General features: G+C 42.1%; 1 protein-coding gene across 1 annotated transcript in view; it reads right to left on the bottom strand.

The window, feature by feature from the left end:
- LOC139461661 (protocadherin-16-like) overlaps nt 1-19,498 on the bottom strand; it is a 74,285-nt gene that overhangs the window by 17,669 nt on the left and 37,118 nt on the right. The window contains exons 18-36 of the mRNA XM_071243120.1: nt 19,002-19,422; nt 17,989-18,182; nt 17,123-17,362; nt 16,061-16,492; nt 14,911-15,331; nt 14,160-14,353; nt 12,619-12,852; nt 11,115-11,540; nt 9,564-9,984; nt 9,262-9,455; nt 8,364-8,603; nt 7,442-7,689; nt 6,499-6,691; nt 5,570-5,990; nt 5,220-5,413; nt 4,384-4,623; nt 3,224-3,664; nt 1,233-1,656; nt 313-506 (exon numbers count right to left, since the gene is read on the bottom strand). Of these exons, the coding sequence (XP_071099221.1) occupies nt 313-506; nt 1,233-1,656; nt 3,224-3,664; nt 4,384-4,623; nt 5,220-5,413; nt 5,570-5,990; nt 6,499-6,691; nt 7,442-7,689; nt 8,364-8,603; nt 9,262-9,455; nt 9,564-9,984; nt 11,115-11,540; nt 12,619-12,852; nt 14,160-14,353; nt 14,911-15,331; nt 16,061-16,492; nt 17,123-17,362; nt 17,989-18,182; nt 19,002-19,422 (5,772 nt within the window). The remainder of the gene's footprint in view (nt 1-312; nt 507-1,232; nt 1,657-3,223; nt 3,665-4,383; nt 4,624-5,219; nt 5,414-5,569; nt 5,991-6,498; nt 6,692-7,441; nt 7,690-8,363; nt 8,604-9,261; nt 9,456-9,563; nt 9,985-11,114; nt 11,541-12,618; nt 12,853-14,159; nt 14,354-14,910; nt 15,332-16,060; nt 16,493-17,122; nt 17,363-17,988; nt 18,183-19,001; nt 19,423-19,498) is intronic.

Here is a 19,498-nt window from a genome sequence, read left to right as displayed (position 1 = left end):
ACACCTTCGAATAATTCAAATAACTCGTGGTTAAACATCCCAAATAACTACAACTGTCAATGTTTAAATGTATATTTTTTATCAACTGGACATAGTTTGCTTGTATCAACATGGAGCCGAGTGGCTGGGTTCCCTCTTCCTGTGGCAAGGGAGTTAACTGTCTCTAAAAGTCCAGTTTCCACTTTTAAAGTCAGTTAACTCACTTGCCTTGGAAAAGATGTGGAGTTGCGTCCCTTGCCCGGGCTCTTTGTATTCCCAACACGCTCATTTAGAATAATACATGTGCGCTCTTCTCTGCTCGGACGTATATACCTGTTAATGCATATATGTGCACATCCAGTTCATCGAGATCGGTGACGTGAAACCCTCCGTGTACTCCTGTGGTTATAGCTTGTCCCTCGGACATGGCTCCTGTTGTTGCTATGGTGATGACCGGAGCTTCGTCTATCACGTCCAGCACCGTAACATGCAGTGAGACTCGGGATTCAAACGTACCATCAGTCGCCCTGAAATAGAAATAGAAACTATTTCAGCTCAGGATATCAATACCCAAGCGAACACTTCGCTGTGCGTATACCAAACGTGTATATACCAAACGAGAAAGAAGCTAGCCTGGAATACCCGTGGACTGTTATGCTTATGTAGATAGAAACATATCCTAAAGAGGAGACGTGTAAGTGATTATTTCGTAGTATTATTGATTACTCAAAAAATAGAAACAGCATCAGTTTGAAGTAGGATGTAACGCATAACAATTACTTTTAAGTATATGAGCCATTTAATTATTGGTATTTGTATATACTAATTGTGTTATTATCTTAAGTGAGGTGAGCCAGTTTGACTCTAACTGTTGTGTGTGATCTTATGCTGGTTAAAAGTGGAAAGTGCTTGTCTCGATACGAATTTGTCTCACACCTTACGGGAAAAGAAAAGAAGGAAATAAAATGTTCCCTTAGTGTCACAGTGTAGGGGTTTGGAGGTGGGGAGTGTGGTCGGGGGATTTAGCTTTGGTCAGAAACAGTATAAACAGATATGCTCGTGGGTTATCAGCTTCTAACTCATTAGAACTGTCACCACCAACATACTCGTGCACGACGCTTTCGTCAAACTACGTTGATAACCCTCTTCCTTTCGTTCGCCACCCCATTAGGGTGATGTCGTCAAAGCAGGGTTGTTGAAAGCAGGGTTTAATACCTATTGACTTGAAATATTCTTAAATATTAGTTACTTACTTGATGTACAGCAGGTGACTCTGGGTGGATTCGTAGTCCAGGAGGGCATCCTTAACCTTTACGTCATTTCCATCAATCTTAAATAGGTCCTCCCTACCCGATATAATTGAAAGCGTCACCGAATCGTCATCAAAATCTTCAGTGTTCAATGTTATGACGACTGTGTCCACAACGCTGTCTTCACTGAGGTCTGCCTGATACTCTGTCTGATCAAACACAGGAGCGTTATCGTTGACGTTGTCCAGAGAGACGGTGATGGTTCCTTCTACAGAGCGTGCCGTGGCTCCGTTATCCGATGCCTTCACTACAATGGTGTAACTCGCCTCGCCGTTTGTTCCCGAGTCAACGTCTAAGTCGTCAGCTACAATGAGTTCTCCTGTGTGGGCATCTATGATGAAGATGTCCGAAACCGATGCACCTGAAGCTACAGAAGGAATATAGTCAGTGCCATTACTGAGTAAAGATAATTTGAGATAGATGTGTTCAAAAAACGTCGCATTTTCAACTTCAAAGAGAGAAGTGCAGTTGCATCTGGAATGAACTATTTCATTACCCCATTGGCTGTGATGTATCATGTATAATGTATCAAGTATTGCAAGAGCATAGGCTACACCACTGGTTGCTTTCAGACGTTTTTGGTAGCTTCTTCCCATGACCTTCAGACCGCCTCCGTGGTCTAGTGGTAGAGCGTCCACCCGGAGAGCGGAAGGTCCGGGGTTCGATCCCCGACCGCGTCATACCAAAAGACGTTAAAAGTTGGTACTTGTTGTTACCCTGTCTGGCGCTCGGCATTAAGGGGTTAAAGCAAGGACTGGTCGGCTCGGAGTCAGTATACTGTGTCTGAGGGGGTATTCATTTTAAACTGCGGCATGGTATCTCAGCACTATAAATCGGCATCAGTCCGGACTAGTACAAGCAGCCACACACACACGTGCATGCACGTCGCTATATAAATGCAATAATCTTAGACGCGACGTTAAACCCAATTTCACCTCACCTCACCCCATGACCTTCACTCTAGCACTTTTCATTGGTTTTCATGGTCGCTGTCCATTTTTCCACTTTCATAAGGGCACCCAATCAGTGTGACAAAGGCATGCACAACACGTTCTTCAACTGTTAATCGCATTGTCAACATACTCAGACATTTTGACGCTTATTGACATATGTTCATGTTTGGCACCCTACTTACCTTGGTGACCCTTCGATAATGTCTCTGAGCATACATTATTTGTTTATTTGTTTGTTGTTTAACGCCGCACGCAGCAATATTCCAGTTATATGACGGCGGTCTAAAAATGGTCTTCTCAGAACGGATTTCCGCAGTGCACAATTCTCCGGTTATAATGCCATGGTATTCTCAGAACGAATTTCCGCAGTGCACAATTCTCCGGTTATAATGCCATGGTATTCTAAGAACGGATTCCCGCACTGCACAATTCTCCGGTTATAATGCCATGGTATTCTCAGAACGAATTTCCGCACTGCACAATTCTCCGGTTATAATGCGATGGTATTCTCAGAACGGATTTCTGCAGTGCAAAATTCTCAGGATATAATGCCATGGTATTCTCAGAACGGATTTCAGCAGTGCAAAATTCTCAGGCTATAATGTCAATCACAATGTTTTTCAGACTAAACGTTCCAATTCCCTGGTTCTAATGCCTTTTGTTTTTTTAATTTTGACAAAAAATTGCAATGCAGTTAGTCGTTTGGAGATAATTCCCTCTAAAATAATAGAATCAACAAACCAACTGCATTGATCTCAGCTGTTTTCGCAGCTTATCCTCACACATAGCGTTTTATCCCTGAACAGTTGTCACACGTTGAGATTCCTTTCCTGCCATCTAAAACAAAACACTTTGTACTTTGATAGGAACAAAATACTTTTGGTAAAGAAACATATGTATTTGATGATATAGGACACCATTTGGTGACTAAGAAGACAAAAAACGAAAGTATACCATTATGAATATATATATGATATATACCTGCAGTGATGGAAACGATAGAGTATGTGATCACCCCGTCGTCACTGTAGTCGTCATCAGTGGCGGTGAACGTCGTCAGCATAAATCCAGGTGCTTCATCCTCACTCACACTCAGTCCCGTAAATGTTCCACTTCCATCTGAAGCAGGTCCTGTCCACACAGGGTCGAACTCGTTCTCTGGTAGGACCGTCACCTTCACTATCGCTGTCCCCGTGTTGGCCTCCCCCTGGTCTGGTGTGTCCACTGCTGTGATGACCAGGGTGTACATGTAGCCTGACGCTTCTAAAGCCTCGTAGTCAAGATCAGTGGCGTCAGTGGACAGTTTAGAGCTGCCTATTTTAAACTTATTGGCGGTATCATCCCCACTGGCCAGTGTTAGGTCAAACTGGGCGTTGTTGCCCACATCGCTGTCAACACATACAAAATCCAGCAGCTCAGTATCTGAAAATTAAAGGGAAGGCGTGTGAAGTGGATGTGATGAAATCAATTAAAGGCTTTCAGTATTGATGCTGATGAATTAAAAACTTAATTGAAGCGTCATGGTACGTCTGACATGTTTTATGTGTTACAAGCCCAATTAATGTTATCCTAAAATGACCTCGCAACCTCTGTGACGATAGTGAATGAATGACTGAGTGAGTATCTATGTACGTCGCTTTTAGTCCTTTGTTAGCAATATCTGGCGGTCGGATAGCCTAGTGCTTAAAGCGTTCGCTCGTCAGGTCGAAGACCCGGGTTCGAATCTCGACATGGGTACAATGTGTGAAGACCATTTCTGGTGTCCCCCGCCGTGATATTGGTGGAATATTGCTAAAAGCGGCGCAAAACCGTACTCACTCACAGTAAGCAATATCACGGCGGTTGACAGACGAAATATATTTCACTAACGTTGACAATTGAACACGGTCCTTCCACTGGCGTGACGAGCGAACGCTCTTCACACACACCGCTCCCACCCCCACCCCCCTATCCCCCCACCCCTTTAACTACAGTATAGACTCCTGTACACGTAATGCCTAGACAACACACATGTCGTCAAAGGGACCTAACTGTTGGTGAGGAATTATTGCTCTAAATGGATCTCCGATAAAATCAGGAATTCCTGAAAGACGATGGTTTGTCCTAACCAATATTTGCTTCAAGGATTTAAGTAGCATTACCTCCTGGGGTATTTTCAGTGACCTCAATTTCATACACAGTCTGGTCACAAACCGGAAGCTGATCATTGATGTCCTCAACTTTGATGGTGAGATCCTGAGTAGCCTGCAGTCCAGCCTGGTCAGTGACGGTCAAGGTCAGAGACAGTTCAGTTTTAGCATTGGTCCCTTCTCTATCAACATTCGTGGCAACTGATAAGTCACCAGATGATGAGTTGATGGTAAGGTAGTGACTGTCAACACCTGAAGAAATGAAAAGGAGAATATCCATACAGTAAGGGGGAAAACACGTGTTTGTCCACGTGTTTGTAAAGAAAGAACACATAAAGGGAGAACACTCCAAGGTCAAGGGCATAGAGGTTCTTTGGGTTACCAAAGAAGGAAACATCGAGATCAAGCAAGATGATTATTGGGTTAACAAAGTATGACCCACCAAGGTAACGAAAGTCGAAGAGCTTTGGGACAACAAAGTATAAGGCACATCGGGTTACGAAAGTAGTGTACCTTTGGGTTAACAAAGGACATCATTAGGTCAAGCAAGGAAAAAAAATATTTCAGTTAGCAAAATATAACCCACCCAGTTTAAGAAAGTTAATTACTTTGAGTTAGCAGAAGAACCTAAAATGCCACTGAGGAAGGAATTAAAAATAAATTAGATGAGGACAGGAGAATATATATAGGTCAACAGGAGCACATTTAGGGAACCAGGAAAATATTTTCAGGACTTAAAAACAACTTTGGAGAACATAGTTGAAATGTAGATATAAATGATTATAATGTATTTTGATCTTCAAACATGCTTTGGTGGATTTATTGGAAATAACATTGATGCAACACACCACTTAGGACATATGTAAGAACATCCTTCTCATCAGCATCTGTCACGACGTATCCTCCCTCTACAGGAGTCCCAACTGTCTGCTCCTCCGCCATGGAAGTTGTGGTTGCCATGCTGATGACAGGAGCCTGGTCTATAACATTTACTATGTCGATCTTCACGGACACATCAGTTTCATGCACTCCATCAGATGCCCTGATTCATAACAAAAAAGGGGGTTGTTTTGTAATTGATACAGATGAATTAAATTATATGCCGAGAATGTCTCTTTATCATATCTAAATATTGAATGTAATAGGAAGCAGTAAATAATATCATATTATTACGTGCATATGTGCTGAAACAACTAACCTTATTATGAGAACGTGAACTCTGTCTGTTTCAAAATCTAAGGCAGCCTTGACGATGATGTCGTTTCCGTCGCATTCAAACAGGTCATCCCTTCCAGTGGCAATGGAAAGGTTAACATCATCACCGTCAAAGTCGTCATTGATGAGGGAAACCACAACCGCCCCAACACCACTGTCCTCGGCGACGCTGGTGTGGTACTCACTTTGGTCAAAGACAGGGGCATTGTCGTTAACGTTGGTCAGTGTAATGGCCACAGTGCCAGCTACCTCTCTTGGGGTGTGTCCACTGTCTGATGCCTTCACAGAAAGTGTATAACTTCCTGCGCCATTGGTGCCAGCGTCATAGTCTAATGTTCCAGTAACAATCAGCTCTCCAGTATGGCTGTCAACGGAGAACATACCGTCGGCAGAAGTTCCGGAAGCTGTGGAATAATCAAACATTCAACCTGATCGTTAAATAAACCACAACCTTCATTCAAACAACGGAGTTAGGTGGTTTTATCCAATTTCTAAATAAGTGCTTCCCGAAAAAAGGTCATTACATTTTTGGTCTGCATGGTATTGTATATATTGTATCGGGTACCTTCGTTAGCAATATATTGCCCGCACATTGATTTCGCTGTGCAGAGTTGCGTCCCCTGGACACGTCAGAAACCTGTGATTGTGGGTTCGAATCCCGATTCGCCCAGATTATGTTTCTAGGTTTGTCAGCACCATACCCGTGCTCGTGGGTTTCACTGAAGTGGTAAACGTCTGAGACCTGCATCACTCCGGGCTTTCCTCCCACATTAAGCTGACACGCCGCGATATAACTGTAATACTGTTAAAAGCGGCGTTAAACCTAACTCACTCACTCCAAGCACTACGGGTTTGACATAGGAGTTTATATCTACGAGATAATTGTGAAGGATTTCCGGAATATACATGTACCTGAATTTGTCCCTGTGATGGTGTAGGTGACGAGGCCATCATCTGCCTTGTCATTGTCAGTAGCGTTGAACACTGTCAAGACAGAACCAACTGATGTATCTTCAGATATGACAATATCATCAAAACTACCACTCACGCTTGACGTTGGCGCGGTCCATACCGGGTTGAATTCATTTTCAGGCACAACTGTCACCTAAAACGAAATAGGATTAATAAAGTATAATCTACATGTTGAATGTGGGCGCCTGTCGAAAACTTATAGTGTGAAATATATTTGTCATGATCAAACTGGTCAGAACGTTTAGTGTTGGATCTATACATCTATCTCCAGGGTGTTATAATGCATTGAATTCAGGATTCGCTGGTTCGAATAAAAAGTCGCCATTGTTTGCCTTTCCTGTTTGTGATTATTGGTTCTAATTCACAGTCGTGAAGTCAATTTTACATTAAGAAATAGATAAAAGTAAAGGTTTGCAAAACTTTCTTCGATTGTGATTCACTCCAGTTTAATTGTGGGGGAGGTTAGGTAGCCTAGTGGTAAAAGCGCCCGCTCGTCACCTTGAAGGCCCGTGGTCGAATCCCTACATGGGTACAACATGTGAAGCCTATTTCTGGTACCTCGCCGTGATATTACTGGAGTATTGTTAAAAGCGGCGTAAAATCATACTCATTCATTCAGTGTAACTGTGCACAGGATAATAGTAACTGCCAGTTTTCCACGTGAACTATCATTGTTTGCCACAGCAATATTGCAGCTGTTTCATGACACCCTGTGAGTTGTGATATCTGGATAAGTCATGTCGTCTTTTACGCTGTCATGAAAAAGTACATTGACAAGACAAGAAGTACAAGACCCCCATTTGATTACGATGTTTGGGGGCATTATTGCTTTGAACACACAAAGGACGACTCATGTCAAACATATTGATTTAGATAAGAAGACCTTGACGATTGCTGTTCCTGTCATGGCCTCTCCATCATTGGGCGTGTCCACTGCAGTGATGATGAGGGTGTACATGTAGTTTGAAGCCTCCAGACTCTCATAGTCAATAGCATTATCAGCTGACAGTAGTTTTAGATCCACCATCTGAAACTTCCGGACTGTATCGTCCCCGCCGGCCAATGACGTCGCGAATACGGCGTTGTTGCCTGCATCTCCATCAGTACAGGTGAGCTCCAGCAGGTTAAAGTCTGAAGTGAATGATATTGACATATATCAGAGCTATGCTGGTAGAGTGATTGGGTGATTGATTGGGTGATTGATTGGGTGATTGATTGGGTGATTGATTGGGTGATTGGTTGGGTGATTGATTGATTGATTGATTGATTGATTGATTGATTGATTGATTGAGTGTGGGCCACAAGAAGAACTATCTGAATACAGTATAATAAAAAAAAGATAATTAATAGGTCAATGTAATTTGAACTAATTCGGCATTGACATACTTGATATAAAATGATGGACAAAAGAAAATATACACTTGAAAAGCGGATTTGTCCAAAAAAGTACAAACGTTATCAAAATGTTACCAGGCTGAAACTGTCACAGAAACACTGCAAACTGAGGTCAAAAACGCAACTATCTTACCCGTATCAAATACATCGGCATCAAATAACTGTTTCTTGTTTGTTTCATTTTAGCCACCACAAAACATAAGTGTTTACTTTCTATTGCCCAGCAGTTTACATCATAAACAGTGTCCGTAGTATATGTAATCATTGCTACTGTTGTCTATGTCGGTTAGATAAGTATTACCACGCATTCTATCCTACAGCATCCGATCTAAATATGTTGCTAAATATGGGGCCAATTGAATTATTTCCAGGGACATACATATCGGACATTAAACGGGGATGACACTCACCGGCAACAGTGTTTTCTGTGACCTCTATCTCGTACACAGATGGGTTGAATACTGGCGGGAGATCGTTGATGTCCTCAACTGTGATGGTGAAGTCCTGGGTGGCCTGGAGTCCAGCCTGGTCAGTGACGGTCAGTGTGAGGGACAGGGCTGACTTAGCACTGGTCCCTTCCCTGTTGATATGCTGGGCTACTGTCAGCTCGCCTGTGGCTGAATCAATGCTGAGATAGGCGCTGTCAGCTCCTGTAAAGGACATATTAATTATTAAGTGATTACAAAGATTCTACAAACATATCTTTTCTTCCTAACGTGGTATACCATCAGTACAGAAACCTCGAATTTCGACACATGATGTCTTGAAATGAGATCGACAAAAATACATTTCCATTGTCCGATTCCGACTATATCATAAACATGTGTTTATGAATCATTATCAAATTGTTATGATACCAGTTGTTCGCGAAAAGGTGGCACCCGTCACAAACACATGCACAGGGACGTCAATTGTTCATTTGAAAACACACTGGAAGGTATGGTACAAGTCAAACTGGAATTACACCGGACAACATTTTTTGTATGGTTTACTGATTGAACAATAATAAGTTTGAATAAAAACTGAATCATCCGTTTTCATAAGGTATGTGTTTATATGTAAGTTAAACAAAGCGTAACAATTCCATACTAGGGGTATGTATGTCCTCATTTCAGTGAGGACGTCGTACACTTATATCAGCAATATTGCATCCATACATGGAACACATCGAATTGGATTTACACAGTACCAGTGTGGGGCCCGAACCCGGCTTGATGAACGAACGCGTTAACTACAGGGCTACCCCATCGCCTCCCATTATATGATATATCTTACATTTAGAATGATTAACTCTTTAAATTCACCAACCAGTAAGAGTGTAGACGAGGACATCTTGTTTATCAGCATCCGTGACGATGTATCCTCCATACACTCCAGTTCCTGTTGTTTGTTCCTCGGCGACTGAACTTGTGGTTGCCATGGTGATAACAGGTGCCTCATCGATGACGTCAACAATATCTACTTGAAGTGAAACCTCAACCTCAAACTTTCCATCACTGGCCCTGAAGAAAATACACTTCTTTTACATGTAAATATAATACATTTGAGGCAATAACTGCATTTTTTCAACTTGCAACATATAAATAAGGCTCTACGCCTGTTGAACATACCTGATTACAAGTACATGGTAGGTATCTGTTTCGAAATCTAGAGCAGCCTTGACCTTGACGTCATTTCCGTCACACGCGAACAGATCATCGCGTCCATTTGAGATAGTCAAAGTCACAGCGTCACCGTCATGGTCCTGGACTTTGAAGGCGATGACAACTGTGTCCACAGCACTGTCTTCACTGAGGTCTGCCTGGTACTCTGTCTGATTAAACACAGGAGCGTTGTCGTTGACGTTGTCCAGAGAGACAGTGATGGTTCCTTCTACAGAGCGTGCCGTGGCTCCGTTGTCCGATGCCTTCACTACAATGGTGTAACTCGCCTCGCCGTTTGTTCCCGAGTCAACGTCTAAAGGACTCGCCACCAGTAAATCTCCCGTGTGGCCAAGGACTGAAAACTTATCAGCAACTGTTGTACCAGAAGCTGAATCAGAAAATTGTTGATTTGAATATTACAATCTCAATTGTACGTGAATAGTAAAAGCAAAACAAAAGGCAATATGACTGTTTTATGATGCCGCATGCAAGTTTTAAGTACTTCTCTACTCCTAAAGTTAGGAAGTTCTTTTTAGTAATTCGTGCCTCTCTTAAATCTTGTATAGTTATTATTATTTGATACTCAATGATTTTGTGTCATCAATAGGCGTTCGTTTGATAATATGCTACAAATTAAGCACCAGGATCCATTTGATTGAGGGGCGTGCTCAAATTGCAGGACAATATTACGAAACAGTGACTGTGCATTCTCAGTTCCCTGTCCCATTGACTGGTTTCCAGCAACCCATGCTTGGGATTGAGTGGTCAGATTCAGTGGAGGACATGTTGCCACAGATGCTGATCCTGGGGATGTCCTAACTAACGCTTTGCCTGGTATGCTCTGTCCTCATCTAGCAGTGATCTATGCTAGTGTACATTGGACACATCTAAAGATACTAAAAGCTCCATTAACTGATTTTTAAAAAATCTATAATGGGAAAATATGCTGATACTAATAACGCAATATCTGTTCTGCTTGTATATATGGTTCCCCTATGATGATCCGGGTCTTCGACCACACATGCTTGTAAGAGCCGACTGAAGGGATCGGGTGGTCAGATTTGCTACTTTGGTTGAGCTCTGTCATCGTATCCCAGTTGTGTAGATCGATTCCCATGATTTCAATCACTAGATTGTCTGGTCTAGAATCGAGTGTTTACCTACCGCCTAATGTTGTTGAGTGCGGTGTAAAACAATAAACATATTTCAGCTCCCTGGGATGTATAAAAATACATTATTTGGTACTCGCACTACTCTCACAACCTACTGGGTACAAATGTATTGTTGGCCGCGAATAGATGATTTGCTGAAGCGGCGTGTATTAATATTCACTCTCTCAGAGACAAATGTCGCAAAGTTATTTGCAAAAGGGGCACACCATGTGTTCATTGTCACGCTTTGTAGGATGACCAAGTAACGGCGCACATTGTGTTCGAGTTGCTCAAATAATCAGTGTGAAAATGTGTTTCGCAAGGTGAAAATATAATATGTACATTGTATATGTAGAGTACTGATTACCTGCAGTGACTGAGACGATGCTATAGGTGACTACACCATCATTCCCTTCATCATCATCAGTGGCAGCGAACGTCGTCACAACACTACCAGGAATAGCACCTTCTGTCACACTTATTCCGGTAAATGTTCCACTTCCATCTGAAGCAGGTCCTGTCCACACAGGGTCGAACTCGTTCTCTGGTTTGACCGTCACCTTCACTATCGCTGTCCCCGTGTTGGCCTCCCCCTGGTCTGGTGTGTCCACTGCTGTGATGACCAGAGTGTACGAGTCCACAGATTCGTAGTCCAACAGATTATCTGTCTGAAGCTGCTGATCATTCATCTTGAACTTTGTAGATGTGTCATCTCCATGTTGAACAACGACATTAAATACAGCATTGTTTCCATCGTCACTGTCCGTGCATGTGAGGTCCAACAGAGACGTATCTGAAATCAAATCATAAATTTTCCTATAAGTTTTTGTTTGTTTGTTGTTTAATGCCGTGCCCAGCAATATTCGAGCTATGTGACGGCTCTCAATAATCGACCTGGACCAGACGATCCAGTGATTGACATCATGAGCATCGATCGACGCAATTGGGATACATTACATGCATCAATCGAGTCACCAAGCCTGACCACCGGATCCCGTTAGTCGCCGCTTACGACATGCGTGCTATGCTGAAGATTAATTCCAACCCGGATCCTATAAGTGAGAGAGTTGGGTTTAACGCCGTTTTGAACAGTATTCCAGTTATATCACGACGTAATTGTACCATAAACCAAAGAACATCATATCACATTGAAAGGATTATGTAAACACAATGTGGAAGGTGAAGGTGAAAGTGAAGGTGAAGGTGAAATGGAGTTCAACATATTGCACTTACTTAGCGACATGCATGCACATGTGTGTGTGGGGCTGCTTGTAGTAGTCCGGCCTTATGTCGGTTATAGTGCTAGTCCAGACGAACTGTTTTGCCCCTTAGAAGCAAAACTCCATACAGGGTAACAACAAGTACCATTTTTAACGTAGTTTGGTATGAGGTCCCCAGAAGATCGATCTTGTTAGGTTAATCAGTGAATCATCAATACAAAAGTATACTTTGTTTTTGAGACTTGAGAACAGTATGTTGAAAGAAATACTCTCTATTTATGGTGAAGAAAAGGTTGCCATTCTTTTGGCTCTTTTATGCTGCTTTGAATCTTATTTCAGTAAAGGCATGGTTTCAGGGTAAACCCCACAGTTGCGTAGGTCATAGCCGTTTATAACTTTGGCGAAACCAGCGAGCCCAGGTATGGTGTTTACAGCCCAAAGGGCATAATCAGGAAAAATCAGGAATTCTAACACTACATCAGCGGATCTGGGCATAGGTAAGGGCCGTAACTCTGAACAGCAAATTTCAGTACCAAAGACCTGTGTACCCAAATTTTTACATCATTACTGTTTCACCAATTCATATAACGCAAAAGGATAAGGAAAATACAAAAACAATGCTTAAATCATGAGTTATTGAAAGAAACGTACCGGGAGATGTATTTTCTATGACTTCAACAGAGTACTCCATCGGGTTGAAAACGGGAGGGAGATCGTTTATATCCACAAGCAAGATGGTGAAATCTTTGGTGGCCACAAGTCCAGTCTGGTCAGTGACAGTCAGGGTGAGAGAGACTTCACTTTTCCCTGCATCTCTGTCGAGATTCTGCGCCATAGTTAACTCTCCCGTCGTGGAATTAATGGCGAAGTAACCACTATCGGGACCTGCAGATGAAGCAATTCTTTTCACAATCTGAGCCATGAGTGACACAGTGAATCTTGTTTTACACCGTAAAAATTCCCAATCCTTATGTGATATCCCAGACAATAAGAATATGTGACTATTCCAGTGAGTTAGTGAGTGAGTTGGGTTTAACGCCGCTTTTAACAGTATTCCAGTTACATCGCGGCGTGTCAGCATAATGTGGGAGGAAAGCCCGAAGTGATACAGGTCCTAGACGTTAACCTCTTCGGTGAAACCCACAAACCTAGAAACATAATCGGAGCGAACCGGGATTCGAACCAACAATAATACTTATTAGGTTCTGGTGTGCCAAAGGGACGCAACTCTGCACAGCGAATCGCGGCGCCTTAGACGACTGGGCTACCCGTGCCCCTATATTTTACAGATTAGAGAATCAATTTCTTTATTAGATATACATTGATAACACGTAATAAATGGTTCACATGTCTCAGTAATTTCACTATTCCAGCTGTCGCCTCGTGGAGATTCTGATTTAGAATAGGCACCTAACAACCTATGCTGGTCGTAAGAGGCGATCAAAATGATCGCTCGACGACCCAGCTGGTTGTGTGGCATCATATACGGACGGCGTGGATCGTTTCTCCACAGCATCTATCATTGGATTGTGTTGTCAACAGTCGAATATGTACAGGCCCCCGTCACATAGCTGGAATATTGTGTGCAAGAAACAAACAAACACATATTCCAATTTTATCATGGGCCTATAAATAAAGACATCTGGGACAAGTATGAACATGAATGTATACGTCAAGATGCAAGGACACACAATGTGACCCATGTTCTCATTTTAGTCGGCTTTTGCGACAACCAAGTATATTCTACACGATAGTCAAAGAATATCAGGAACATAAAGGAATTGGCAATTTATAAACCGAATTGTAAGTAAATACTCGAGTCTGGCCCAGACAATCCAGTGATTGACATCATGAGCATCGATTTACGCAATTGGGATACGATGTCATGCATCAACCAAAGTCAGCGACCATCCGATCCCGTTAGTCGCCTCCTACGACAAGCATGGGTTGCTGAAGACCAATTTTAACTCGGATCTTCACGGGGGAACTACAAATACGAGTAGGAAACATGCCGCGTTATAAGTATCAGCATCCTGTGCCATATAGGTCTTCAACATTGAGTTAATGGGGACAAATATTATGGTTAGCTGTATACCGAGTGTACACTAGCGTAGATCACTGCTGGATGTAGAGATAAAAAGGTGCAGCTGATACAGACAGGATATTATCCAACATAAAGGGACAGAGCATACCAGAAAGGGCGTACGTAAGGACATCCCCAGCATCAGCATCTGTGGCAACATAGCCTCCATCCACTGCCGTCTCTGTTGTTTGTTCCTCTGCCATTGAGCTTGTAGTTGCAATGGTGATGATAGGTGCTTCATCAAAGACATCAGCAACATTGATCTCCAGTGATACATCTGTGTCATATTTACCATCATTTGCCCTGTAAAATTACACAAGTGCGGATATACTTTGTCATAATTCAGTGTTAATAGTGATGAAAAAACACACATAAAATGTCAGTAATAAACACGACGAACATACTGACAATGAACTATCAAAATACTCGAAATAGGTTAAAGAACACCCGAAAAAATCGTAGTGGTATATGTGACCAACCTTAATATAAGAGGCCATATTGGTGAAAAATCACATTTTGACTTCTCATTATGTTTTAAAAAAACAGTGCCTTGGAGAAAACAGGAACACAATGCACAGGCTTCAAATCATATGGATTACATAGATACTCGGTATTAAACATTTAGACTCATTTTCTGCAAAATCTCATTTTCAGACTTGAAATTATCACTGTTGTTATAATTTAAATATAATGACTAATCAATCGAATGTATGCTGACATGTTTTACATTACGACCTAACAAGAGAAAAACAAAATATTTTGTAAAGTCCGTTATATCAGTTTCTTTATGACGTCACAAAACAATTGTATCCAAAAGGTCCCTTTTTTCCTAGGGGTTACATATGTCTTTTCAATATTACCTTATAACAAGAACGTGCGCTGTGTCCGTTTCAAAATCCAGCGCAGCCTTGACCTTGACGTCATGACCGTCACACGTGAACAGGTCATCCCGTCCACTGGCGATAGACAACGTCACGGCATCACCGTCATGGTCTTGGATGTTGAAGTTGATGACAGTTGTATCCACAGCACTGGTTTCATTGAGGTTTGCTTGGAATGTTGACTGGTCAAATGCAGGTGCATTGTCATTGATGTTTAGCAGTGTGAAAGTGATACTCCCGTCAACACTGCGTGGCGTCACCCCATTATCTGAAGCCCTAACACTGACAGTGTAACTAGCTTCTCCACCAGTGGCGGTGTCAACGTCAAGCTCTCCACCCACCATCACATTTCCTGACACAGCATCTATTGTAAACTTGTCAGAGCCATCTGCACCTGATGCTGATAATTGAAAGGAAATTGCAATAAAAGCCCACAAATTACCACTATCATGTACAGTTAATTAAACGGAGTATAGCGTAAATGTTGTCATATAAAGATGATGCAATAAGCAATGATTGTTTTCAACAAAATGTAACCATCAGCATAATTGATGCCTTCACTTATAGCTATGTATCTTCGCCACGGATTTGTCTATTTAGTAGTCAACAGCAATACTATTTAATGTCAATTTGAGATTCGTTCCTTTTTTAACATTATAATATTTTTTTTCGCCAGTGACGCCGTTCGAACTGAACAGAACACAGTCAGTCTTGAGTTCCGATAATGTCGAGTGAATATGAGTAGGGTTTTACGCCACATTTAATCAATATTCTTGCCCTATTTCAGCGTAGAAGACAGAGATGTGAGTCAGACGTGTGACTTAGTGAGTGAGTATAGGTTTACGCCGCTAGTAGCAATATTCGAGCATTATCACTGCGAGGGACGCCAGAAAACCGCACCGTCGGCGTGACGAGCGACCCACTTGGCTATCCACGGGCCCTACACATGTGCCGTAGGGGAATATCTATCGTGTTTGACCAGGGAAAGCTTTAACCCCTTCTTAAAAAAGGACAAAAAACAACACAAGACCCGCATTAAAACCAGAAAAAAATCCCCCACTAAACAAATAAACGTGACGGGGTTGCAGTTACAGCAGCACTTCGATATATGATGTCCAATGTTACTAACCGCTTACAACAGAGACAATGCTGTAGGTGATGTCTCCGTCGACACCCAAGTCATCATCTGTAGCCCGATAAGCTGATATCACTGCACCAGGAGCAGAGTCTTCATCTATGTCTACAGCATCAACCCCATCGGAAGCCGGGGATGTCCATACGGGGTCAAACTCATTCTCAGGTTTCACTGTGACCCTTATAATAGCTGTTCCTGTGTTGGGTGCCCCCTGGTCAGGCGTGTCCACTGCTGTGATGACCAGGGTGTACATGTTGCCTGATGCTGCTACAGCCTCATAGTCAGAAGGGGTGGAGTCTGTGAGGAGTTGAAGTCCGGACATCTTGAAGATACCTGCTCCGCCATCTCCACTAGCAACCGTGACGTCAAACAAGGCGTTGTTACCCGTATCTCCATCAGAGCAGGTCAGGTCCAACAACGATAGATCTATTACAATAAATTGAAATCAACTGTGTTTTGTTTTAATTACAGAAAAGTTTAATCTTGTTTAAAAAGCAATGATATATTCAAAGAAAATACAGAATATATCAGTGACCACGATCACGTCGCAAAAAAGCGATCTAAGCACTATTATTGTCACGGCGCTATGTTAGAGCTCAAGTCATTGAGCTAAGAATCCCTTTTGGAATGGTCCAGCTGCAAAACTCTATGTTCATAGTCATATTTTACTGAATGAGTGAGTTTTGTTAAACGCTGCTTTGAACAATATTCCAGTGATATCACTGCGTGTCAGCTTGATGTGGGAGGAAAGCCCGAAGTGATGCAGGTCTTGGACGTTTACCACTTTGGTGGAACCCACGAGCACGGGTATGGTGCTGACAAACCTAGAAACATAGTCAGGGCGAACCTTGATTTCAATCCACTATCATAGGTTTCTGGCGTGTTTATGAGATGCAATTCTGCAAAGCGAATTGCGGCGCCTTAGATGTCTGGACACCCGTGCCCCTATATTTTACTGATTAGAGAATCGATTTCTTTATTAGTTATACATTGATAACACGTAGTACATGGTTCACATGTCTCAGAAAAAGAAGAAAAGAAAACACCATTCTCCACCTGCAGCACTATTCTCAACTATCTCCACGCTGTACTCTGAAGTAGCAAAAACCGGTGTCAAGTCATTGATGTCCTCTACAATGATGGAGAAAGCCTGAGTGGCCTGCATCCCTCCTTGGTCAGTGACGGTCAAGATGAGGTCCAGCTGGGTCTTGCCACTGCTTCCATCCCTGTTGACGTGTCGTGCCACCGACAGCTCCCCAGTGGTAGAGTCAATGTTCAGGAAGCTGCTGTCAGCACCTTGGAAGTGTGGACATGATTAACACAGGGGACTATCATGACAGTAGTACCACACCCATTAAACAAAATACATTGAAACATCCATAGCTGATCACAACGTTTTTAGAGTGTGTACGTCTATCGCATAGACTTGCCATAGCAGTTGTACTCATACCGTGATCGCCTTTAGAACGATTCATAAAAAAACATGCTGATGATATAGTATGAATATTACAATGGACTCTGCTTTCAGTCAAACTTTCTTATGATTCTGGAAATGTTTTGGTATCCTTTTATCTATACATTAAAACCCAGTAGTGAGTGATTATGGTTTTACGCCGCTTTTAGCAATATTCCAGCAATATCATGGCGGGAGACACCAGAAATGGGCTTCACACATTGTACCCATGTCGGGAATCGAACCCGGGTCTTCGGCGTGACGAGCAAACGCTTTAACCACTAGGCTACCCGACCGCCCCTTTTAACCCAATATGTTTATGGATTTTATGTTTGGCCCTGGCGAAATCCTAATATGTGGTCTAATATAGTCAAGTCGATTGTCTTGAACAAAGAATAAATACATTTTCTATAATCCTCACTTCATCTTTCCGTGAAAACATGTTTAAGGTTATAAAGGTTTTTCGTACCACTTAGATCGTATATGATTGTGTCGTTTGCGTCAGCATCAGTAGCAATATATCCTCCATATACTCCTGTTCCTAATGCTTGTTCTTCTGCCATGGATGCAGCAGCAACCATCACAATAACAGGGCTCTCATCGCTGGCATCCTGGACGTTGATTTGGAGGGGAACATCAGCATCAAAGACACCATCACTAGCCCTACAAACATTAGAATGAATCATAATATTAATCCTTCAATATCAGTTATAGCATTTGCGATATCCAAATGATTTTGTCTATGAAAGGGCTGTTAAATACGGATGTAAAATAATGACGACAGATATGTGAAGTAATGTAACGGCTTATTAGTGTGTAAATGGAAAGACTAACTCGTCTTCTAAAATTAATATTTTATAAAGGTTTGGTTTCGGGATATATCTGGCAATAGGAAGATGTAAATAATGTGTCTAGTTTTATATCTGAGTTCGTATATAAACTGAAATCATCCTCCCAGCAAGATTGGCATACATTTCTAGTTCAAAATTGGTAACCTACGCTTCTTTGATGTTCTTCACACCAGCTCCGAATTGATACTGGTAGATATGTTAAAGAAGTAAAGTCAGATAGAATATGTCTTCTATCCAAACAAAGTACATAGAGGATGAGTGACAGTTTGTATTTGTGTCTTATGTTTATGACAATATCGGGAGTTTGTATATACCCACCCACCCAAAGAATACTTATATCCAACATTACATCCAACAACTTACTGATGTAAAACAATCCAGAAACTGTTAGAAATCTTGCAAAGTTTGTTTATAAATCAACCCAAATAAGACAATCATTTGTATGAACAATGCATATCAATGTTCCAATGTATAATGTTACTCTCTCGAGCAATGATGCAACTGTAGAATGGGCCTTTGGCCTCTAGTACTTTATAAATATAGATTGACTAACTGAATTGATTTTGTATACATATTCATGTGCAGAGTTCCACAATTGTGATACAGAGAGACAACTACATATAGCAAATACCTGATTGTAACAACATGGTATGTATCTGTTTCGTAGTCTAAGGGGGCCTTGATCCTGACCTCATTTCCCACACACTCAAACAGGTCATCCCGTCCGCTGGCGACAGACAGAGTTACTGCATCCCCATCAAAGTCATCAGTGATGAGGGTGATCACCCCTGTCCCAGCAACACTAGCTTCACTCACACTAGCTGTGTAGTCAGTCTGGTCAAAGTTCGGGGCGTTGTCGTTGATGTTTGTCAATGTAACAACAATGTTACCATCCACGGTCCGGGCCGTTGCTCCGTTGTCTGATGCCCTGACTACAATAGTGTAGCTACTTTCTCCGTTTGTCCCTACGTCCACATCCAACACTCCTGCCACCATCAATTCTCCTGTTGTGGGGGCTATGGAGAATGTGTCCGGCGATGAAGCTCCTGATGCTGTTAGAGGGTAATGAAATAGTTGAAACACTGGATATATATATCATATACATTGCATGCACTAACAGATAGATAG

This window comes from Haliotis cracherodii, unplaced genomic scaffold, assembly GCF_022045235.1.
Source record: "Haliotis cracherodii isolate W230 unplaced genomic scaffold, xgHalCrac1.p SCAF_15, whole genome shotgun sequence".
Classification (NCBI taxonomy): Eukaryota; Metazoa; Mollusca; class Gastropoda; order Lepetellida; family Haliotidae; genus Haliotis; species Haliotis cracherodii.
Note: the sequence above shows the minus strand (reverse complement) of the source record. Positions and strands in the feature narration are given on the sequence as shown.